General features: G+C 44.5%; 1 protein-coding gene across 2 annotated transcripts in view; it reads left to right on the plus strand.

Moving 5' to 3' along the window:
• PRKCE (protein kinase C epsilon) overlaps positions 1–25026 on the plus strand; it is a 413449-nt gene that overhangs the window by 369829 nt on the left and 18594 nt on the right. Inside the window, exons 13-15 of one of the 2 annotated variants that reach the window (XM_044290817.1) lie at positions 10037–10175; positions 12936–13124; positions 17923–17976. In XM_044290817.1, the coding sequence (XP_044146752.1) occupies positions 10037–10175; positions 12936–13124; positions 17923–17931 (337 nt within the window). In that variant the 3' untranslated portion in view covers positions 17932–17976. Of the gene's footprint in view, positions 1–10036; positions 10176–12935; positions 13125–17922; positions 17977–25026 lie in introns of those variants that run through there. The other variant, XM_044290816.1, reaches the window with a different exon arrangement.

A 25026-nucleotide genomic window follows, 5' to 3' on the forward strand; every position in this document is an offset into this window, starting at 1 on the left:
TACCACGTAGAAATGCCTTAAAGGCATCCCAGACATACCCTGAGCCTGCAGACCCTAAATTATGTTTCCAAAATTCATCTATATTCAGTCTAATATCATCTTCCTCCTTGATTAAATTCAACCAGTGAGGGTTCAAACGAAACTCACGAGTTGTTGGTCTTAAATTTGTTTTAAACCGCAGACAAACAGGGGAATGGTCCGAAATACTATTCACTTCATACTTCATACTGGAAATTTTGTGTACTAAATCTGAGCTTACCAGTGCCAAGTCTATCCTAGACATTATTTTATTTCCCCGGCTAAAACAGGAGAAACCTGGCTTGTTATCATAAAGATGTCTCCACACGTCTATTAAGGATAGTTCCTGCGATATTTTCCATAGCACTGATTGTCGCCCTGTCGTCTGTTTAACCTTTGGGATCACAGAATATCTGTCTAACTCATCATTCATAACATTATTTAGGTCTCCCATAATTACTATGGGGCATTTACCTCTTGAATCTGCATACTCCACTAATCTATGAATAACCGTTAGGGAGAATGGGGGGGGTATGTACACAAAAGCCAAAATACATATAATACCATTCCATTGACAATGAAGAAATACATATCTACCCCTGTCGTCTATTTTCTCATCAATTGGGCGGTAATCTACTTTATAGTGAACATATACACTAACTCCAGATGAGTATGTAGAGAAACATGAATGGTATTGATACCGGGCCCACTTCTTATTTAACTGGTTTGTTTTATCCTTTATACTATGTGTCTCCATTAATCCTACAATCGCCGGAAGATGTTTAGAGACAGTATCAAAAACCATTACCCTTTTAACCCTATCTCCTAGGCCCCTTACATTCCATGTTATAATACTACTCATACCACTCATCTAGATTGGTCACTGCTTTTTTCTTAACCTTAGACCCTATTAGGTCTCCCAAGACAACCATTCCCACCCTAATCCCCCCACTCATCCCTCCCTCTCCCCCCCCCCCCCCCCCCACTATCTGGTCGGCGAAAATCGAGAATTTCCCCCACCTCTTACACACGACCCCTTCCCACCCCCCAACCCCCCCCCATGAGTCAGTCTGGCGCCTTTCATGTTCCTATTCCCTTAGCGTCGAGCCACTCCACCACCTCCTCCGGAGAGCCAAAAAACCTAACCTGTTCATGATATATTATACGTAGCTTCGTGGGATACAGCAGGGAATATTGTATCTGGGCATCGGCTAGTCTCTTCTTCACTTCTTTAAACTCGCGCCTTTTAGTCTGGGTGGCTCTTGAATAGTCAGGGTAAATCGCTATATTATTTCCATTAAACTCAAATATCTGCAAGATTCTTTTCGTTCTCATTATTGTATCCCTGTCTTTAGCATTTTGTATTTTGACTAGGATTGCCCTCGGGGGAGCCCCTTTTATAGGGGTTCTCCCTGGTATTCTATGAGCTCTTTCCACTGAGAACAGATTAGTTAAGCCCTTATCTTTAAAGCTATCCTGCAGCCACTGTTGTATAAACCCTGCTGTATCCTCACCTTCCGCTCCCTCAGGGAATCCGACTATTCTAATATTTGATCTCCTGGACATATCTTCCATTATTGTGACTCTCTCTAAGAGAGTCTTATTTCCCTCTTCCATTCCTTCCACTTTTTTCTTTAAACCCTCTATGTCGGTTTTCATATTTCCAGATAATATCTGTAACTCCTTCACCTTCTCCCTCACTTTATTCATATCCTCCTTTATGAAGGACAGATCAACCTGTACTGAAGCAATCTTAGCTGTCAGATCCTCCAGGCTGTGATTAGTTTTTTGCACTGCACCCAGAATTTCCATCAGCCTATCGTCTACCCGGTTGATTCTCTCCTCCATCCCTTCTCCGTGACCCGTCCCCATCCTCCCAAGTTCCTCCAGCGGGGCCATTTCACTACTATCTTTTTGTATTTCCTTATTCCCACGCAGAGAGCTCTTAGTTCTGGGGGGGGATCTAAGATATTTCTCCAAACTGGTTGTGGTAGCACTGCCCTTCCCACCCCCTGGCGAGGAGGAACCAGCAGTGCCAGCGGATCGCCGGTTTAGCCCCTTTGGCGGCATGATTTTAGGCCCCCACAACCACCAGAAAACCAAAAAATAGACAAGCGGTTACAACGGTTACAGGGGGAGGAATAAAACAGAGGGGAGAAAAAAGGGAAAAAAGGAATGAGAATGAATCAATACACAACAATTGACTAATAATTAAATATCCATTACTAAAGAGGTGAGCAGTTACTTAATCTCTCCCAGGTGTAATCTATCAGTATATACACCGAGTCCAGGATTTCATCCACAAAGGGGATACGTGAATAACTTATGGCCAGCAAAAAAAAAAAAAAGCCAACCCCTTCAACCAGCCGTTTGCGTATCTCTAACACGCACAGAAGCGTGTATTCAACAATACATCTAATCAGACAACACCAGGGAGAATGATTTTAGAGGTGAAGACAGCTCCTCCTAAATAACGTCTCACAGTTATCGGTTCTCGGACCTCCTTTTTACCCTTAAGGTAGCGGTGCGTCCCTTCTCTAACCGGTTCATCCACGAACAGTCAGCGCTTCGGCACATCAGCACACCAACTCGCACGGAGTAACGGAGTAAGGGGATCCCTTAGGGTAGCGGTGTGTCAGCACATCAACGCAGCAACTCGCACAGAGAAAAGGGATCCGTTAAGATGACAGTGCGTCCCCTCTCTGATCCGGTTCGTCCCCAAATATAATATTCAGTGCATCAGCACATCAACGCACCAACTCCTACCAAATAAGGAGAACAAAACTCTTCTTTCTTTTTATCACCTGGGAGTCCAGCACCAGGGTAGAGTAGCGTAGGGTGAATAAGATGAGAAGGGAGCTTGCCTTCTGATTCCGTTTTCTTCTCTGGTAAAGCGCTGCTATTCCTGAAAAACCCGATCAGAAGAGGCAGTCACACCCCCCTGCAGCAGCGGCAGCTCCGGAGCGCATGGTCGACCATCAAATGCTCACGGGAATCCCAGCTCTCAGCAGGCAGCAATACTCGCTCACAGGCCATCAAGCCGATAGCAGGCAGCGGGTGTACAGGCACTTCAGGCACATAGCGTTCGCGCACGCATACACGCGCCGCTGCGACCCATGAGACGGGAAGAGGGAGCAGGAACAGCGCCGTTGCGACCCATGAGACGGGGGGAGGGAGCAGGAGCACGGCACGTCCTACGTCATGCCGTTACGTCCCTCGCCCCATTCTTGCTGGGTATGATCTCAATATTACTAAGCATACAAGTCGCCTCCACTGCCGTGTTTGTCGCACCAGAACTAATAGACTTTGTGATAAGCCGACTAATTGACTCCGATATTTTTCCTGGATGTCCACCTCTTGGCCTTGAAATGGATGGATGGACTTCATTTTGTATTCTTCCAACTATCATGGAACTCATATGATGCAGTTTGCCAATTTTCTTGGCAGAGATACCGCTGTCGATGAGCTGGATGATGCTGTTTATCTTTTCTTGGGAAATCTTCTTCATAGCTGCACCTGGATTCGAACCAGTGACCTTTCGCTTGGGAATCAACATACTGAGCTATTAGGGAATGTGAGAACAGGTTGTAATTTGTAGTATACAAGAAGAAAAAGATTGTTCCACCACCAGGAGCAAAACAGTAACAATGCAGTTACATGACAAGAATCTGCATAACTAATCATATGCTAAATAGTTGCAAGTCCAATTTATGTATGAGATAGCCAAGATGATTGTCTATAAAATAATGGTGGTCTCACGTTCGAAGCTGTACTGGATGGTGAGAAATGGCGCCTGAAAGCCAAAAGTTCAAAACATTGTTACCCTTTTGCTCGTCAGTGTACAGTAGATAACATTCCAAAACTGTATTCAGCTCAGATTTCCAGTAGGCACAAGTGGCATGTGCCTCTGGATGGCCTTGTAGGTAAGGTTACTTGGTACTTAGAGTCAAGAATGTTTAATAGTCGATACATAGTCAGTGCTGTAGTCTTCATTCAGCACTTACCTTATACACAGTATGGTGAACATGGAGGATTATGTTCTAGTTTCGAACTTGAAAGTCTAGGCCAGTGTCGTAACAAGAACTTACTGGGCCCCACAGCAAAAACTCACCGTTCTTCTCCTGTGGGCACCTCTGTGCAGCACTGTGTGAGGTCATAGTGCACTCCTATGCACACTATGTCCCGTCCTGAAGCTGTGCAGTGCCAGGACTTAGTGCAGTATAGGCACATGGAGAAAGAAAAAAACTGGGATCAGTGAGTAATACCAGTGCTAGGACTAGGAGCACCATACTCACCACTCCCTGGGCCCCTAAAATAAATCCATTTGTCCTCTTCCTGGGCCCCTTCCTGAGTTCAGGCCCCGTAGCAGCTGCTTACCCTGCTTCCATGGTAGCTACATCCCTGGTCTAGGTCAATAATACCTTGGATTCTGTTGTGAGTTTATAAATAAAAAAAAAAGGGGTTGAAACGCACAAACCATGGCTTCTTGCAGCTTCAGAGATGTAGACAATGTAACCCTGTGTATTAAAAGGTTATTCCCATCTCGTAAAACAATAGTGTATTGCTAGACTATGATTGGTAGGGATCTGATCTCTAGAACTTTTACTGACCTTAGAATGGAGCACTGCATCCCCTTTACATCCTTTCCCCTGCAGAACGGTGCCAGCCACCGGCAGTACAGACCTGTGCAAGTACAGTAAATTGAGCTGGCTTTAGTTCCCCACACAGCCATGTGGCCAAGAGCGTTGCAATGTAAAAAATAACAGTAAAGTGTCTGTTTCTCTAATTCAGCACTGTGGCCCCTCCATTCTCTGTTTTGGTGGAGTTTTCAGCGGTCAGAAACACTGTTACTTTCTGAGATGAAATTTGTTTTCTCTCTGATGCGCCACATTTTTAAAAAAATTAGAACCGGGCCTAAATTGATTCTACCAACATCAGATATTAGTTGCCCTGAAAATTGGTTCATAACACAAATTTTTTCTAGGACTCATGTTTATTCTGTCAAAAAAACTGAAATATATAAGTGAGAGAGAAAGAAAGAAAGACAAGAATACTGATTGTCTCAAGAGAAAATTGCCCTGGTTAGCTGAGTGGCTTTGGAGCAGGGGTGTATTGGCCTTAGACCTTACAGGGACATTTCCCGGTGGGCCGATGCCCAAGCCCCCATTACTGCCACTGGCTGAGTATACAGTAAACTCTCAGTGTTAATTAACGCTTTGAGAAACAGGTACTCATGTACCTGGCTAGCGACAAGCCCTTGTGAATTCAACTATGTCCCACATCGTACCTCCTAAGCCCCCTTCTCCATATCTTAATAAGAGACAACTGGAAGAGGAGGACAGAATATAGCCGCTATTGATGGCCAAATCAGTGGGACAGCTTTTAGGTCAGTACATTGAACGGCACTGTGGTATATGGTATTTTGCGTTATGGTATTGCTGACCTCTCTACTTTGTTACCCCACCTCCTGTCAATTTAGACCCTCCTACAACACGGGGGGCCACTTTTAAGTATTTTTTCCAGCGCCACTTTAGGTTCCCAATCCGCCCCTGCTTTGGAGGGTGCTCTTGCTTATTAGGGAGACCGTCTAGTATGCATGAGAAGTATTGTAGTCCAGCCAATGCTGCTTTGCATTTCTTGGAAAAATATATATCCAAATTAGCATATCTTACTTCTACTGACATCAGATAGGCTTATTTTTCTTTTTAGAAGAAAAGATGATTTAATATCTTTCCAAAAATCCGAAGGGATGCAAATTTGATCTCCTTTATTAAAAAGCACCACTGAACAGTTTGAGGCTACCACCAGGGAAAATCTTATTATGAACAAGTACCCACTGGACAGTTTGAGTCTACCACCAGATTTTACCTCTTATGGAAGAACTGCCTTGAACTTAGGCCTCTTTCACACTTGCGTTGTCCGGATCCGGCGTGTACTCCACTTGCCGGAGGTACACGCCGGATCCGGAAAAACGCAAGTGTACTGAAAGCATTTGAAGACGGATCCGTCTTTCAGTGTTACTATGGCAGCCAGGACGCTATTAAAGTCCTGGTTGCCATAGTAGTAGTGGGGAGCGGGGGAGCGGTATACTTGCCATCCGTGCGGCTCCCGGGGCGCTCCAGAGTGACGTCAGAGCGCCCTATGCGCATGGATAACATGCCATGCGATCACATGATCCAGGCGCCTGGGGCGCCCTGACGTCACTCTGGAGCGCCCCAGGAGCCGCACGGATGGTAAGTATGCTGCTCCCTCGCTCCCCGCTACACTTTACCATGGCTGCCAGGACTTTAGCGTCCCGGCAGCCATGGTAACCACTCTAAAAAAGCTAAACGTCGGATCCGGCAATGCGCCGAAACGACGTTTAGCTTAAGGCCGGATCCGGATCAATGCCTTTCAATGCCTTGCGTCAAGTCTTCAGTTTTTTGGGCCGGAGCAAAAAGCGCAGCATGCTGCGGTATTTTCTCCGGCCAAAAAACGTTCCGTTCCGGAACTGAAGACATCCTGATGCATCCTGAACGGATTTCTCTCCATTCAGAATGCATTAGGATAATCCTGATCAGGATTCTTCCGGCATAGAGCCCCGACGACGGAACTCTATGCCGGAAGACTAAAACGCAGGTGTGAAAGAGCCCTTAGAGAAATATTATGCATGGGTTCTTACTCATTCGCCCAAAACAAATCACAAGAAATTTAGGAGGAATTCTGAATCAGTAGAATCACTTTGCTCATCTCTAGAATAACCCTTTAATCTCTGCTATGAACCGTCTTGGAACTAAATTTCCATGTAATAATTAGCTACCAGGAATGGTAATAAATATTGGAAATGGAAATAATAAATGGCTCAACATTGGCTCAGTGGTTAGCACTAGCACTAGCACTTAGATTGTGAGCCCCATTGGGGACAGTGTGATGCTAATGTCTGTAAAGCGCTGCGGAATAAGTCAGCGCTATATAAATGCGTATAATAAATAAGTAAACATTTAGTACTTGGAGCAATAAAAAATCTGATCCTTATGGTTGTCAGAATATGCAAAGCATGTCCCGCTTAAAACTGTTTTCGTTTTGTATGTGTGCTATATAGAAGAAAGCTTTCAGTGGCTGCTGGCCGATAACGTACTTAGACCCTGAAGTAGGCTCATTGCATGTAAATGGCTGCGTTTAATACCAGGCTTTACAATGGGTCTGTCGCTCATCTTTCCATAGATTCTAAACTGCATATTTATACATTTGTAATACTCACAAGTACTCCCTGCTGCTATGCCTGTGTAAAGTCACTCATGAACCAAGTTCAGATGAACAATCGTAGAGCGCAGTCCCTGATAGTATGTGTTTGAAATGGGGTTGTATGTGGACAAATAGAAACTGAATCAATGAGAAGAAAATATAATAATAGTAATAATAACAATAATAATAATAATTGTTATCATAGATTGTGACTATCATTACTAAAGAATCTATATTGAAATGCACAATTTTAATAAGTGGAGGTCAGTGTCATATAAATTGCATTTAGGAATGCAACAAGCTTAATAGCAATGGATTGAATGTCCAGTAGGGGGCACTGTGATAGCTTATGTTATAGTGTCCTTACATTGACCAGCTTTTGCATCCCTGCTGTCACAAAAAAATACATTTGCTTGGAAAAATATCCTTGTAGTAATAGAATGTGTGCGGACGAGGAAATTTCACATGTGGCACCTGGGAGCTCTTTAGGTTAATTTTGGAAAGCTGTAAGGGGAGCAATTCCAATAATGACATTGCACTGGGGTTTCACGTTAAAGGACATTACATCCTGAAAGGGTTCTCAAAATCTTATTCAAAGTTATACCTGTTTTTTGGGAAAGCTGGGTGACAATACCCTATATGTCAGCTGCTATTGGGGTTGTGACTGAGCTTTCCAAGAACCCCTAATGGCTAATCTTCCTAGTTATATAGTTATATCTGACTACATAGCTAGGGAGAAAAGCTGGGTGCCAGCCCCTTTGGGTGCAGATATGGCGGCCATATAGTTTGTTACTGACGATACAGTGTAGTTATATGTAGCTCATTTTATTGTGTTACCAGCACTGAGAAATTATATTGTAACTTCTGGTGCTGGAGTTTATGTGTAATGAAGCACATCATCAAGTCCCTTAGTAGGAAATGAACTATGCCGGCAGGTGTCCCATTCAATGGGCTCCTCGGCACTGGCTTATACTGTAAGACTGTGCTCTCTTGAAGACACGGCTGTGAGCTGGATCACACAGAAGAGCCAATGTGTTCCGTCTCATCATTTCTGCATTTGCGCGGGCACAAAAGGTCAAAACATTTGCCAACGTCCAACTTGCCAAGAAAAAGGATCCTGAAGCCTGCAGAGGAATTACTAGGCACAGCTGGTCTTAAAGGATCCCTGTATGGAAGATATCATGGGGTTATAGCATCACCACATATTTGACTGCTGGGGGGTTTGTGGGGCTTTCAGTGTCCATTTTTAGCGTCAGCAGTGTGCTCAGAATGTTTGTGTGTTTTGTTTAATTCACAAAAAATTATTTCAAGAAAAAATATATGCCCTTACCATCACAGTTAAAATTGAATTTAGCTTAGTGTATGTAAAAAAGTCCTAAAGTCTCCATGAACTTTCACAACCAATTCTTACTATTCCAGTCCAGCTAAAGTAAAAAATAAATTACCGTTAGTAACTTTGCAATAATTTTAACATTTCCTATTGTTTTATATTTACAGCTCTATGCATCACTATGGTAACAGACTACACGTACAGTATATCCCTGTAGTCTGAACTTGCCCTCATGCTTTCTTCCACTGTATATATTCCCAATTTTATGCTATCATACATTCAGTAGTGTACCATGGAGTAGGAGACGGCTGGAAGAAAGTAGGATGGCATACAATAAGGCTAGTTTCACACTAGCGGCAGGACGGATCCGACAGGCTGTTCACCATGTCGGATCCGTCCTGCGGCTATTTCGCCGTGCCCGCGGACCGCCGCTCCGTCCCCATTGACTACAATGGGGACGGGGGCGGAGCTCCGGCGCAGCACGGCGCTGCACGGAGAAAGCCGCCGGACTAAAAAGCCTGACATGCAGTAATTTTAGTCCGGCGGCCTTTCTCCGTGCAGCGCCGTGCTGCGCCGGAGCTCCGCCCCCGTCCCCATTGTAGTCAATGGGGACGGAGCGGCGGTCCGCGGGCACGGCGAAATAGCCGCAGGACGGATCCGACATGGTGAACAGCCTGTCGGATCCGTCCTGCCGCAAGTGTGAAAGTAGCCTAAGACTATAGGGGTTTGTTTGTTTGTTTCCATGGAGACACATAAAATTGGCAAAGCAATACCAAATTTGTAATTTTAGACTTTTTTGCTAATTTACATCATTTTGTATTTTAGATGCAGTGGCATAATAAAAATATTGTTTTGACTCTGGACGTAGCCTTCAAAGGGGTTTGTTAGCAGAGCAAAGTAACGGGTATGTTAAATACCTTTATCTGCCGTCAGGGAATAGTTGGACCAGCTTTATACACTGCCTGTCTTATTATTTTTTTCATGGGCCCAGTCCTGGTATTTTGTTAAGAAAAAAATCTTTCAAATGTGTGCTGTGTGAACAAAGCCTTATATCCTGCCTGGTTGTCATATATGTTATAAAGACGCTTTCATGCAATTTTCTTCTTGGGACAAAATATCAAAAGAATAAGACATGGGGTAAGAAAAAGTTGTATGCCAGTCGTATTACTGCTGCTTTTTGACTTCTGTCATAGGTGTATGTGTCAGCTCGCCTGACATGTCTGTTTGAGTAAATATTTAAGATAACAATTAAAGGGCACCTAGAACTTTGCCTTGTGCAGATCCTCTGTTATCCCTTCAGGAAATGTATTAATAAAAGTGACAACTTAGCAAATAAGGTGTATCCCTACACACTCCGATCAGGTGCATCCTGCTGACATAGAGAAGGGTAGTGCCCAGTTGTCAATTAATTCATTCAACGAGAAGAATTATATATATTTACGTTATATTTGTATTATTTTACAGGGATCTTAAACTGGACAACATCCTTTTGGACGCAGAAGGCCACTGTAAACTGGCTGACTTTGGGATGTGCAAAGAGGGAATTTTGAATGGAGTAACTACGACGACCTTCTGTGGTACACCAGACTACATCGCTCCTGAGGTAGGTGTAATGACATGGTCTTGGAAATAACAGACACCGGACACGAAGAGGTGATTGCGGTCAACAGTACATAAATGGGGGGACCAGCCTACAGGGTAACAAGGCCTCTCAACAGAGACCAAAATCGGTGACGTTCAGCGGTGGTGGCAGTAATTACAGCTTAGTTCGGCCCAGTCTTTCTTACACAGTTCCTGTTTCTACTTAAAGTCTACATCGCTGTTATGTACCAGGCACAATGTGCACACTCGGGCCACACTCTACCTCTGGTGCCACACCCAGCTATGTTTGTGGAAATGTCCAAAAGTGCCCACACCGGCAGTGAGCAATGGCAGCGCCTTCCTCCTCTTACAAATATGGCACTGAATGACCTTCCCTTTCACATGCCCAACCATAGGCGTGCGCAGCCTATTGCATTAGGGTGTGCACCCTAAAGCACAAACACACACCACGCGCGCGTGTATATATATATGCGTGCCACGCGCGCGCGTGTGTATGTATATATATATATATATATATATATATATATTACACATACACACACACTTTGGATCAAAACGGCTCATACACTCAGCCGGCTTCAGTTTCGCTACTGCGCATGCGCCCGTCAGCCTTACATACTAGTGCAGTTAAAGAAGATGCCGGGCGCATGCGCAGTAGCGAAACTGAAGCAGGCTGAGTGTACGAGCCAGAGGCGGGATCACGCTACAGCAGCCCTTTACTGCGCATGCGGGCTGGGAGCGCGGTACCGGCACTGAGATCCGGCATGTCAATAAAGGCGGCCGGAGGCGGGGAGAGCAGGATTGGAGACGCCTAGGCCGCTGCCCCCTTGACTTAAAACCTGACTTGAAGCACGGGGCAGCGACTGAATAAAACATTGATTTCTCCAGGAGGCTAAATGCGGCTAAACGATGAAAAAGTGCATTAGGAAACTACTATGCAGCACTATAAGGTACTACATACTAGTACATACTTTGCACAAGTTTATTATTTACAACTTAAAGGGAACCTCAATAGTATTAACAGCTTAATAAGCGATTTTTTGGTGACGGGTTCCCTTTAAGTTGTAAATAATAAACTTGTGCAAAGTATGTACTAGTATGTATACTACTATCTAATAATCCACAATCATTATCTATCACTTGAAACTTCACTAACTTACTGGGGACAGTCAGGACTCCTCTCCAGACTTTTTCTTTTTACTGTGGCAGACTGCTGGGCCGCTGGCAGTGCACAAAAGAAGATCAGAAATTGAATCCATTCACTACTGGCCTACTGGGCGCGGGCAGGCAGGCTCCCGCTCTCCACATTCAAAATAGGCAGCCGGCGGCAGCGTAACGTGGCGTCACTCACTCTGTCACGCTGCACGCGCATGCTCCTCCCACTTTAGAAGCAGGCGGAGCAGGCGCGTGACGTCGGAGTGAGTGACGTTACGTCAGGCAGCCGGGAGACTGAGACAAGGAGGAGGCGGAGCACAGCACAGCGGAGCAGTGGGGGTGGAGTCTGGACTGGATGCATTAGTGGATAATCCGATTACACTGATGAGACCAGCATCCAGACCAGCAGTATGTAGTTTAGTATGTCACACTCTCTGTCTCTGACATGATGAGGAAGCAGCAGTGCGGCGCACTGCGGTCGGACACTAGTGCGGGGCGGCTGGCAGGCAGTGCAGGAGGCGGAGCACAGGGGTGTGATTAGGGTGTGCCCAGGCACACCCCGTGCGCACGCCTATGTGCCCAACACTGCTGTGACGGTAAAATCTGAATGCTAATATATGACACTGTAAAACATATTTGTCATTTACATAACTAGAATGGAGGTGCTCCTCCACCCCTTACATAGGAACTGGTCACATAAATGAGTACAGGTGTCCTTCTGGACCTTGCCATATAGTTTTGTGTCTCGATCAGTATTACTGAGATATTCTCCATATTGCTACCGGCAGTATCACAAAGCTCAGCCACTCTCCTAACATTTTAAGTATGAATGGCATAGCAGTAGTAATAAAAGAAGAAGGAAAATTTTAATTTAGCAATAAAGCGACAGGACATAGACAAAGAGGGGGAGAGAGAGAAGGCAGGCAGAGGCAATGGCCATGAATTTTGTTGGGCCCAAAAGTAGTCCCATGTCGTATATATAGTACATAGAAGAGGATGAGCTCCAATCAGAGGGGTAGTTTGTTCCCAATAGCTTGCAGGGAGATAATTGGATGCAGAATCTATAGGAGCCGCTTAAAGGACCCTTTACTTATACCTTTGGAGGAAGAAGGACATTTAGTAGGTAGATTAGGGGGTTTAATGGGAAGTCTCAAGGCCTAACCCCCCTATATCATCAATATTTAATAGGTTTTAAATCAAAAAGATAGACCCTAGTCACAAGCGATTAGCTCCAAAGGCAGCCAAATGTTGTTGTTTTTTTCCCTATTGAATCTTTGTTGCCCATGTTGGTATCAGAGCCTGGGCCTACTAGAGGATCCTTTGGTACTCTGGTGGGCAAGTCTGATGCTGGAAGATTCTGACCACATTCCAAAAAAAGAAGAAAGAAGACAGCACAATCATAGAGGAAAGGGTTCAGCTAGTGTATAACTGTAGTTCTGGCTTATGATTTTACATTAGTTTTCTTTGCAAAGGTTAAATAAAAGTGGAGGTAGGTAGTTCTCTGCCTGAGGAACATTTCACCATATCTGGATTTCGTAGGAGTTGGTCTGTGGGTGATTGTAGAGATGTATTAATATGTGAACTAAGAGTTATGTTCTTGTTTCAGATATTACAGGAATTAGAATATGGGCCCTCGGTGGATTGGTGGGCCCTGGGTGTTTTAATGTACGAAATGATGGCGGGTCAACCACCTTTTGAGGCAGACAATGAAGATGACCTCTTTGAATCCATCCTCCACGATGATGTCTTGTACCCTGTGTGGCTGAGTAAGGAAGCCGTCAGCATTTTGAAATCAGTAAGTCTTGAGTTCCTTATTATTATTTTTTCCCAAAAACTGAAATTGACTAATAGAGAACAGCCACCCTCTGGGAGTTCAAACGCAGTTCATAGTGGCACTGGTTGGATAATGGAGCCTGGGATAAATTGCACTTCTTGTGGGAAAGGAACATAATGTTTGTGTTCTGTGCAGTTGTATGAAGTATGAACCAGAAGCACTGTAGAATTGTATTAAACAGGAAAATTCTGCAAAGTAGATCTGTTATTTCTGCCTGACTCTTTGCTGTGCCCCTGCCAGGCTGCAAGACTCACACACAGTGACTGGACTGAGTAAGGTCCTATTGTAGTAGTCACCATGAAGTGTAGGTGAAACCACATGGTGCTCTTTGTACAGAATATGGTCTCAGCTGCACATAGTGTTGCATTCTTAGAACTGAACCATGTGCTAGATATGCTAACCTACCATACATGACAACTTCATGTACACCTTGCAGGATGACAGGCCGAACTAGATGGACAAATGTCTTTTTTCGGCCTTATGTACTATGTTACTATGTTACCTCTGTGAGCTCCTGGGGCATCGTGCAAAATAAAAGGGCCCACAAGACCCACCACCAACCATGTACATTTTAGAATAATATTCTCTACCCATATAGCTGATTTTAATCAGGCTGTGTGGCTCAGACAATTACACTGACGGATGCCTTTGAGTTTGTGTAGTGACCCAATATTGCTGTGTATTTAGGGCCTTACTTCTGTAGTAAATTGTAAATGATAGCCCTATGTCCTGATGCTGAAGTGACCCAAAGACCCCAGTATTACGATTAGCACATCGTAGGTGGGTGGACCCTGTTATGCATTTTTCATTAGGGACTTTAAAGCGGTTGTCTAAGATGGAATCATTAGTTAAATTCACTCTCGTCCCCACCGGACCTGTGAAGGGAAGCATACTTTCCTACTTCCCAGCAGCATCTTAAACGGGAATGAAAAAAGGAGGATGAGAGTGGTAATTGGCACAGTACTTAGAGTGGCTAGGTCCTCTCCCTCACTCCCAAGGCTGGCACAGTGATGTAAGGAGAATAAGGATGTAAGTAGAGGTTTCCCAGGGGGTTTGTTCCTGGAAGGTGGGGTGTGTATGGTGCAGAATGACAGGCAGGAGACCAGAATGGAGTTGGATGGAGGTTAGCTGACTAGCAGGCTTTACTTGAACAGTAAATGCTAAACACTTCCACACAGGACAGAGGCACGAAGTCTTAGCATAGCAGTTTCAACAAGTTCTGGCTGGACCAAGTCGATCTGAAATGCAAATCCTTACATAGCAATTCCTTTCATACGGTGCCTGCTGCAGGGTGCATATAAATCCAACATTTCCCAGCAATTTCTTCAGTGGTGCAAATCCTACAAAGCAACACTGCAATCTGCAACCTAATATGAGTGGGAGGCCAGAGGCTTTTAAACCTAAGCAAGTGCTATGACTAGGGATGAGCGAACTTCTCTTTTTAAGCTCAACGTACAAGGTTCGGGTTTGGGTCATCTAAGACTTCCTTTATGGATTCCATTACCACAGACCATAAGGAATTCTTAGATATCCTGAGCCTTGTATGCCGAACTTGAAAACAGAAGTTTGCTCATCCCTAGCTATGATGTCTATCAGCCATAGATGTGCATTACCCTCCCAGATGAAGACCTTGTACTCCGTCTTTAGCTGCTCAACAATCTGATTGTTTCTTCTGTTGCACACAGTCTCAGGGATTCACTGGAGTCTCTTTTTGGTCAAACTGGGTGATGCTGACTCCCACCGATCACGAGAACGGAGCCTCCAAGCCCAGTGGAACTCACTGAAATGAACGAACTGGGTGGTCAGAAATGTGCTTGGCAGCTCCATTCATTGCTATGGGAGTTCCAGCGATGGCCGAGCGCTGTACTCGATATTTCTGGAACCCCTATAGAAATTAATGTAGTGGCCGATGGCATTTCCAACCATCCGCTCCATTCATTCTTGTGATTGGTGGGAGCCCCAGTGGCAGGATCCCCACCGATCTAATAGTTAGCCCCTATCCTATGGATAAGGGATAACTTGATATAACCGGAATACCCCTTTAATGAAAACTGGTTCATTGGTCAAAATCTGCATATGTTCATTTTATTCCACATCAGATAATAAGATTGAATGAAACTGAGAAGAGACATAAATCTGTCCAGTATTTTTTCATCACTAGGCTTATTCATGGACAGAAATAACATGCTTAGCAAAGTCATTTCTATTCCTATTTAGTCCAATACATAAATCAAAACCTTCACTCAAGTAACTTCATCTCTAAACAAATTAATAGAAGATATATCTTGTGAATCTAAAAAAAGTTAAAGGGGTATTCCGATTCTGTAAAGTGATGGCATATCACTTGGATGCGGCATCACTTTATAATCTGTTGGGGTCTGAGTTCTGGGAACCCCCATTGATCCAGAAAATGAAGGAGCAGCAGAACTGATTCATCAATTCGTCCCCTTAATCCGTACAGCACTTAATGGCTAAATCAGCACTGTGGCCCCTTCATTCTCAGGGTCTGTGGGGGGCCCATAGTTCATACCCCCACTGATTATAAAATGTTGGCATATCCTAACAATATGCCACCACTTTACAATATGGGAATAACCCTTTGAGTCTCCAACAGTGTAAGGTTTTCAATGGAATATGTAATAAAAACTAATTAAATAAAAACAGGCTTTTGTCATAAACTTTTTTTGTGACAATCCGTCCCGAAATATTGTAGTTTTTGCAGTGGCCACTGGAGAAAAGAACGGATGCAGATTTTGACCAGTGAACTCGGTTTTCTGCTTTACAGAGCTCACTTTTCTGCTTTGCTGTGTAGACTGGGACAGAGACAGCACAGACATTTCATTTGAGGCCAGAGGATTAAATGACATGTAACATCTCTATTGTACTGCTGGACAGCTAGATAAGGCAGGATAGCAACTCCAGATACAGTTCTGCATGCATCTTCCCTACCACTCCCTGGTCAGTAGCCCATCAGTGGTTCTGTCTCTTTGCTTTCATTCATTGCAGCCAGAAAGCACATTCATCCTGCTGCCCTGTCATTATAAACAGCTCAGGTGGGCGGTTTGTACCTTCAGTATGGCATCGCATAGGGCTGTGATAGCTGACCTCTGGCACTCCAGCTATGGTAAAACTACAACTCACAAAATGCACACTTGCCTGGCTCTTGTCAGAACTCCATAGAAATGAATGGAGCATGCTGGGAGTCGTAGTTTCACCACAGCTGGAGTGCCAGAGGTTAGCCATCACTGCCCTAGGGTAATATACATTCCCTTTAAAGCCCAGGTTCACAGCATACACTACATACTGCAGAATCAGTTTATATCTCTTCTTTCAGCTCCCCTCCCCCAGTGTACTATACTTGCAGGTTTAGGTATTTGAGTATTCCTGTTGGGCTTACGCATTGGGAGATCTAAAGCCAAACTGTCTGTCTTCATATCCTGCCACAATCAGTTCAGCTGTTCTTACTTTGTCAGTCATTGGGTTGTAACTAGTAGCAGTGCTGCCAGTGCCTGAGAAGAGAGGAGCGTATGAGGAAACTGGAAGGGGTGTGGCCTAGATAATGCTCTGCTATTGGACACTGTGATGTCTAGATACGCCCCTGAGTAGCTACTGAGAATAAAAATCCATCAATGTCTAATATATATCGTTGCTATTAGCTTCCAAAATTATTTGGCAAATGCCAGATACTCACACAGCAGCCTAATAACTTAAAAAGAAAAGTGAACAGTTTGTCATACAAGTAAATATGACTCGCTGATGAAAGAAAGGTGTGGACAGAATAACACAGTAATGATGCATGGAACATGTAAACAAGAGGATTATTTCTGGATTTAAAGCCATTGAATATTTAGGACTCCTGGGGTTTGGAATTAAGCCAAAATACAATGTAATCTTCAGGTTTATGAGTTGTGAAATTTCAGGTCTCCTTAACGGAGAAATAAAAGGTCATTTTTAAGTTAAGTACTTCATTCTGAGATGGAAAAATGCTCATTATACCTGAGGCTACAAATGTATGGTATAATAGTTTTATTGTTTTATATATATATATATATAGCAGTAAACATAAGAAAACATTGTATATATTGTGTGGTAGACTTTTATACATGTATTATAAAGGAATTACAGTTTACTGTAGTAATGTATAAAAAGTAATGCAAATTCAAAACTACATACTATATACAGTGGATATAAAAAGTCTAAACAGCCCTGTTAAAATGTCAGGTTTCTGTGCGGTAAAATTTTTTTAAAAAGTTAAATCATCTCAGAACTTTTTCCACCTTTTAATGTTACCTATAAACTGTACGACTCAATTGAAAAACAAACTGAAATCTTTTAGGTGGAGGGAAGAAAACAAACAAACTAGAATAATGTGGTTGCATAAGTGTGCACACCCTCTTATAACTGGGGATGTAGCTGTGTTCAGAATTAAGCAATCACATTCAAAATCATGTTAAATAGGAGTCAGCATACACCTGCCATCATTTACAGTGCCTCTGATTAACCCCAAATAAAGTTCAGCTGCTCTAGTTGGTCTTTATCTGAAATTTTCTTAGTCGCATCCCACAGCAAAAGCCACGGTCCACAGAGAGCTTCCAAAGCATCAGAGGGATCTCATTGTTAAATGGTATCAGTCAGGAGAAGGGTACAAAATAATTTCCAAGGCATTAGATATACCATGGAACACAGTGAAGACCGTCATCATCAAGTGGAGAAAATATGGCACAACAGTGACATTACCAAGAACTGGACGTCCCTACAGCAACATTAAAGGAGCTGCAGGAATATCTGGCAAGTACTGGCTGTGTGGTACATGTGACAACAATCTCCCGTATTCTTCATATGTCTGGGCTATGGGGTAGAGTGGCAAGACGAAAGCCTTTTCTTACGAAGAAAAACACATCTCCCAAAAGCATGTGGGAAAAGGTGTTATGGTCTGATGAAATCAAGGTTGAACTTTTTGGCCATAATTCCAAAAGATATGTTTGGTGCAAAAACAACACTGTACATCACCAAAAGAACACCATACCCACAGTGAAGCATGGTGGTGGCAGCATCATGCCAAGGGTCTGTTTTTCTTCAGCTGGAACTGGGGCCTTAGTTAAGCTAGAGGGAATTATGAGCAGTTCCAAATACCAGTCAATATTGGCACAAAACCTTCAGGCTTCTGCTAGAAAGCTGAACATGAAGAGGAACTTCATCTTTCAGCATGACAATGACCCAAAGCATACATCCAAATCAACAAAGGAATGGCTTCACCAGAAGAAGATTAAAGTTTTGGAATAGCCCAGCCAGAGCCCAGACCTGAATCCGATTTAAAATCTGTGGGGTGATCTGAAGAGGGCTGTGCACAGGAGATGCCCTCGCAATCTGACAGATTTGGAGTGTTTTTGCAAAGAAGAATGGGCAAATCTTGCAAATCAAAATGTGCCATGCTGATAGACTCATACCCAAAAAGACTGAGTGCTGTAATAAAATCAAAAGGTGCTTAAACAAAGAATTAGTTTAAGGGTGTGCACACTTATGCAACATATTATTTTATTTTAATATTTTTTCTTCCCTCTACCTAAAAAATTTCAGTTTGTTTTTCAATTCAGTGGTACAGTTCATAGGTCACATTAAAGGTGGAAAAAAGTTCTGAAATGATTCATCTTTTTTACATTTTTTTTACATCACAGAAACCTGACATTTTAACAGGGGTGTGTAGACTTTTTATATCCACTGTATATATCATGGAGTAGGTTGCAAAAATCTATTTCATATTGGGATAATCAGTGATAGCTGAAGTCAGTTTTAGGGTGATGCTACATTTTTTGTTCACATTGCTGTAATGGTAATTAAAACTAGAGAAAATGTAAAGTTTTTTTTCCCACCATTACATGTTATAATAATATTTATTTGATAGCTCATTATAAATTGAGGCTCCATGGAAATGATTACTTTACTAAATAATTGTATGCCCCATGAAATAAGACTGGAACATCCTTTATTAGATATCTGCATTGTACTGTTCATCTTTTACTCCTCCTAAAAATGTATGATATTGACAACTTAATTTGGGGGTGTCCCTGCACAGTCTGTCATTGTCTAATCAGTGCAGCCAGTGTCAGACTGTGTAGGGACACACCCCTTTGACAATGGAATGGTAACACTCAGTTGTCAATATATTCATAAATGTCTAGGAAGAATAACAGAGGAAGAGTACAAAGATTGGTTATGGGAAAACATGATTATTTCTTGGGAAATTACGGAAACGGACACGTCAGGAGAGGTGACAGGTCCTCTTCAACCTCTTCCCGACATCTACCGTACATGTAAATATGGCGCCTGGTCCTGTGCATAGTGGGCATGATAGCTGCTGAGTTTCAGCCATTTCACACAGCAGACACCCGAGGCTAATGTCTGCGATTGCCGATAATGCCGATCACAGACATTAAACCACTCAGATGCGCTCCCAGGGACAGGGCGGCTCCATCACCGGGCAATCGGGTCGCTGCTCATTGTCTGGAATAGCCTGGGTCTCTTTCTGAAGAAACCCATGCTATTACAAATGTTACTCTTATGGAGACTTGCAAGTTGCAGGGCTCCATAAGAACAAAGTAAATTTGCCATTCATTGTAATGATAAATCATTGCAAAGTAATAAGGAGTCTGAAGGTAACATAATCAAGCCTCCTTGGGGGCTTGAAAAAAGTTTAAAAAGTTTAAAAAAATATTAGAAAAGACAAAAAGAATATAATAAAATACCCCTCTTTCCACATAATAAAATTAAAATAAAGTTTATAGGCATTGTCATATCCCAAAAAGCCGAAACTATTAAAATATTAACGTATTTATCCCGTACGGTGAACGCTGTAAAATCATCAACATGGCTGATTTGCAGTTTTTTTTTCAGTGTTTCACCTCCCCAAAAAATAAAATGTGATCAAAACGTCATACACAACCAAAAATGTTGTCATTGAAATCTACAGACTTCTTTGCAGAAAAAAAGCCCTCACACAGCTCCATAGACTTAAAAGGGTTTTCTGAGATTTTAATACTGATGACCAATCCTCTGATAGGTCATCAGTATCTGATCGGTGGGGGTCCGAGATCGAGTAGGCAGCGGTGCTCGCAGTAGGACTTCGTGCTGCTTTTCCTAGGCCAAGTGATGACACGTTCATTGGTCACGTAGCCTAGGCACAGCTCAGCCCCATAGAAGTGAATGGGGCTGAGCATGAAGCCAACACAGCAGCTATACAATGTACGGTGCTGTACTTGGTGAGCAGGGAGAAGGCTGCGGTGCTGTGAGCGGCAAGTCCTTCTCAAACAGCTGATCAGTAGGGGTCCGATCAGCAGGGCCGGTTCTAGGTGAAATGGGGCCCTGGGGCGAAAAACAATAAGGGGCCCCCCCACCTCCAAATGCACATTTCTCCAGTCCAACTGACTCCAAACAGAACCAGGGCGGGCTAGTACACTGCCACGGGTGAGATGGTGCCTGGGATGGATCCGATCCAGTTTCATCAACCAACCAGGTACTGGTAGGTTGGTTGATTAAACTGGATCGGATCCATCCCAGGCACCATCTCACCCATCCTAGTGCCAGTATACTAGTCCGCCCTGGTTCTGTTGGGACAGTTAGACTGGAGAAATGTGCTTTTGGGGGTGTGAGGGGGCCAGTTACTGGTAGGTTGGTTGATTAAACTGGGTCGGATCCATCCCAGGCACCATCTCACCCATCCCAGTGCCAGTATACTAGCCCGCCCTGGTTCTGTTTGGACAGTTGGACTGGAGAAATGTGCATTTGGGGGGGGGGGGGCAGTTACTGGTAGTACCAGTAACTGCCCCCCCCCCCCCAAATGCACATTTCGGGCGGGTGAGATGGTGCCTGGGAAGTAAGTAAGCCAGTGAGTGGGGAACTGGGAATGGATGGATGGATCATCATGGATCCGATCCAGTTTAATTAACAACAAAACAATATAACCAATGAACCTACCAGACAGTCAGTGGAAGTTTGGAACTTGGCTGGGGGCTGGCTGCCTTCTGACTGTGGGCGGCGGGCCTTCCCTGGCGCTGCTGGCAGAGTGAGACTGGGCTCTGGGCTGTGGCTGGCTGGCTGCCAATGGCGCTTGCTTGCTTTGCTTGCTCCTTAAGTTCAATCCAAGTTCTCTGCTCTGGGCAGGGGGGGGGGGCGGAGCTGGTGGCAACGTACGTCAGCCAGACGCTAGACGTGCCTGCCTGTGCCGTGCATGCTGCTGCTCCAGTCTCGAATCTCATAAAGAGAAAAGCAGCGGCAGCGCAGCGCAGGCACAGTCAGCGGCTGCCGGCGCTTGGCGGGGGGCCCCTCCACTCCAGACTACTCCAGCCCAGTTAGTTTTAATTACATTACTGCGGCGCGGCGCCGGCCCATCTCCAGACCACACAGGCACACAATAGAATTATAGATAATATAGTAGTTGCGGCCGGGCCGGCGCTGGGGGCCCCTAAGGAGTCGGGGGCCCGGGGGCAATTGCCCCCCTTGCCTCTATGGTGGCGCCGGCCCTGCCGATCAGATACTGATGACCTATACTGAGGATAGGTCATCAGTATTAAAATCTCGGAAAACCCTTTTAAATGTAAAAACGTTATAGGGGTATATGGCGATAAAAAGAAAAAAAAAAATTTTTTTAAACTAAATAGCAAATTTTTGAAAGGGCCCCCCTCCCTGTAGTAACTTCCCCACAGCCCCTCCCTCCCAAGGCTAGCTCATTTTACAGTATGCTGCCTGGGCCCTTTATGCCCCCTTAAAGGGGTTGTCCGAGTTCAGAGTTGAACCCAGACATATCCCCATTTTCCTCCACCCAGCCCCTTGAGTGGGGGACGAAGGGGACATGTCCGGGTTCAGCTCTGAACCCGGACAACCCCTTTAATGCCTCACACAGTAGTTATTCCCCCTTAGGGCCTCCCATAGTAGAATGCTTCCCTAATGCCCCCTACACATTAGTGATGCTACCCTAGTGCCCCACACAGTAGTTATGCCCCCTTAGTGCCCCTGTTACAATAGTGCTGGCCCCTGTAGTATTAATAAAATAAAAAAGTAATACTCCCCTAGCTCTGTTCCGGTAATGATTGGAGGGCTATCCCCAGCAGCAGACATGATGCAGTGATATCATTGAGTCTATTCAGGTGAGCAGGAGAGGGCACAGGCCTGGGGATGCAACCAAGTCCAGCTATTATCATGCTGAGAGTTTGGGTTGGAGGAGCAGTGTTCAGTTGGGGAAATATGGTCATGACACGGAGCATGTTTCCCGGACCGAGCACGCTCGTGTGAACTTAGCCTTAAAGGGGTATAGGTCTAGGTCCCACCGAGAACTGAGCTGGGAAGGAGGTGGCCGGAAGACCACTGGTATCCCCGGGTCCGGCCACTACCTAGCGCTCTACCCATAGTAGAAAAATGGAAGCGCCCTGCGCTTGTGCGGCCGCCACTTCCATTGATTTCTATGGACCGAGCACGCTCGTGTGAACTTAGCCTTAAAGGGGTATAGGTCTAGGTCCCACCGAGAACTGAGCTGGGAAGGAGGTGGCCGGAAGACCACGGGTATCCCCGGGTCCGGCCACTACCTAGTGCTCTACCCATAGTAGAAAAATGGAAGCGCCCTGCGCTTGTGCGGCCGCCACTTCCATTGATTTCTATGGGGCTGACGGAAATAGCCAAGCTCGCACTCATCTATTTTCAGCAGCCTCTAAGTACTGAATGGAGGGCGGCTGCGTGTGTGCAGTGCACCCTCCACAACTTTCGGGGCTTCATTTTTGGTGTAGGTGCTGGTCCCACAGGTGGGACCCACACCTATCAGACAATGGAGGCATATCCTAGCGATATGCCCCCATTGTCTGAGATGAGACACCCCCTTTAAACGTCTGTAAGTCTCCCAATTATTAATAGCAGTGGAGTTGATCAGTCTGTGAGCCAAGTCACATAGGCCAGTTATGTTGTTGTGTTTTACAGGAAAGGCAGCGGAAGCTGGAAGGCGTCTGTGCAATTTACTGGAGAATGCTAACAAGGGATTAGACTTGGAACACTTGATTTCCTTACATTGTGCTAGCAGACACTGGTTTGACTTACGTTAGCCAGAAACAAGTCATATAAGGCAGAATGTTTGCAATGCAAAATTGCATTTGGCGCAGAGGATTGCTTACTGCCAACTCGTGTGTGTATCCACCATGCCCTTCCGCTTTTTTTGTTATATCAGTATAAATGCTTCTGCATGGTGTAGGAAAATAGGGGACAGAAGACCACCATGTTATAGATATATAAGTAGTCAGTAAAATATCTTATGTATTAAACTTAAGGGGTTTGTGCAAGAATGTTTTTTGTTGGTACTCCCCCCCCCCCTTTCCCACTCACACTTGGATTACTTTCCTGCTTCCCGACACCGGCTCCCCGCTCCTTCTCCTCCCGGCCTGCGATGCTCCGCTAGGCTCCCTCCATGTCAACATCTGTTTGACATCGCCGCAGCCAATCTCCATTTGTCATGACGTATGGGGAGCTGGTCACTGCCGCGGCCAGTGATTGGCTGCAGCAATGTCAAACAGGATGTTGACATCGAGGTAGCCTAGCACAGTGTTTCCCAACCAGTGTACCTCCAGCTGTTGCAAAACTACAACTCCCAGCATGCCCGCATAGCCAAAGGCTGTCCAGGCATGCTGGGAGTTGTAGTTTTGCAACAGCTGGAGGCACACTGGTTGGGAAACACTGGCCTAGCGGAGCATCACAGGCCTGAAGAGGAAGAAGCGGGGAGCCACCTCCAGGAAGCGGGTAATCTTTCCGGCCTAGTAGGGCCCCCCCACATTCTTGCACAACCCCTTTAAGTCTCCCAATTGTGTAGTTTTATGCTTGACCACCATGTTTATTTATATCTATGTAAAGTATTGATCAGTAACCTCCAGCACTCCAGCTGTTTTGAAACTACAACTCCCAGAATCCTCCTTTGACTTCTATGAGCGTTACAAGAACAGCCAAGTAAGTGTGCATGCTGGGAGTTGTAGTTTCACAGCAGCTGGAGTGCTGAAGGTTGCTGATATAGAGGATAAGGTTAAGCTGATTTTCACTATTGTGAGTAAGAGATAATATATCGCTAGAATATGCCATTCCGTACCGATTGCTGGGACTCCATGCAAAGCAGCGTTCCTGGCCACACACGGTATAAGGAATTACAACATAGCCCCACTGTGGGAGCACTACTGTGCAAAAGAAATGCTAAAGGGACCTATGTCCCTAAAGATTGTCAGGGGTACCAGAGGATGGACCCCCCACTCACTACTCATAATGTTATGGCATATACTAGCGATATGCCATAACAAGGTGAGAATACCCCTTTAAAATAAGTTGAGTAACTTTGCAAATGTATGCATTTTGTGTTGATCCTGGTTCCTTGTCTTATGGCAGAGCTTTTTATTAGTCCTGCATTTATATCTTCTTGCATTCCCTGCTGGTTCAGTGTCTGTATGGAACATATCCTGATGATTTGCTTTCAGCTGTATTATCAATACTAGGCACTAAGCATATTTTTTTTATATTATCGTGTTGTACTGTACGCAGTTTGGTTCTTCTTCTCATTTTGGAGTTACCAGCATTTTTGACAGCTGCTACCCATTATAAAAGTATTTTCTAATGGCTTTTGTGGTGTAAAGCTGCCAGGTCAGGTCAGCAGGGAAGGGTAGCCCTGCTTTGCTAGTTGTCATCACCTTTCGGGATGTAGACATTTCCTGCGAGTATACTGTTGGAGTAAGGAAGCTGCATTTTGCAGAACCTTGGAGTTGCATCAGTGCAGTGCCGCGGCCAAGCTTTGTCTTTTGTAGAAGTGCAGTTTTTAATTAGTATTTGTGATGCAATATGTAATCTCCATTTT

Source organism: Bufo gargarizans, chromosome 4 (genome assembly GCF_014858855.1).
Source record: "Bufo gargarizans isolate SCDJY-AF-19 chromosome 4, ASM1485885v1, whole genome shotgun sequence".
Taxonomy (NCBI): Eukaryota; Metazoa; Chordata; class Amphibia; order Anura; family Bufonidae; genus Bufo; species Bufo gargarizans.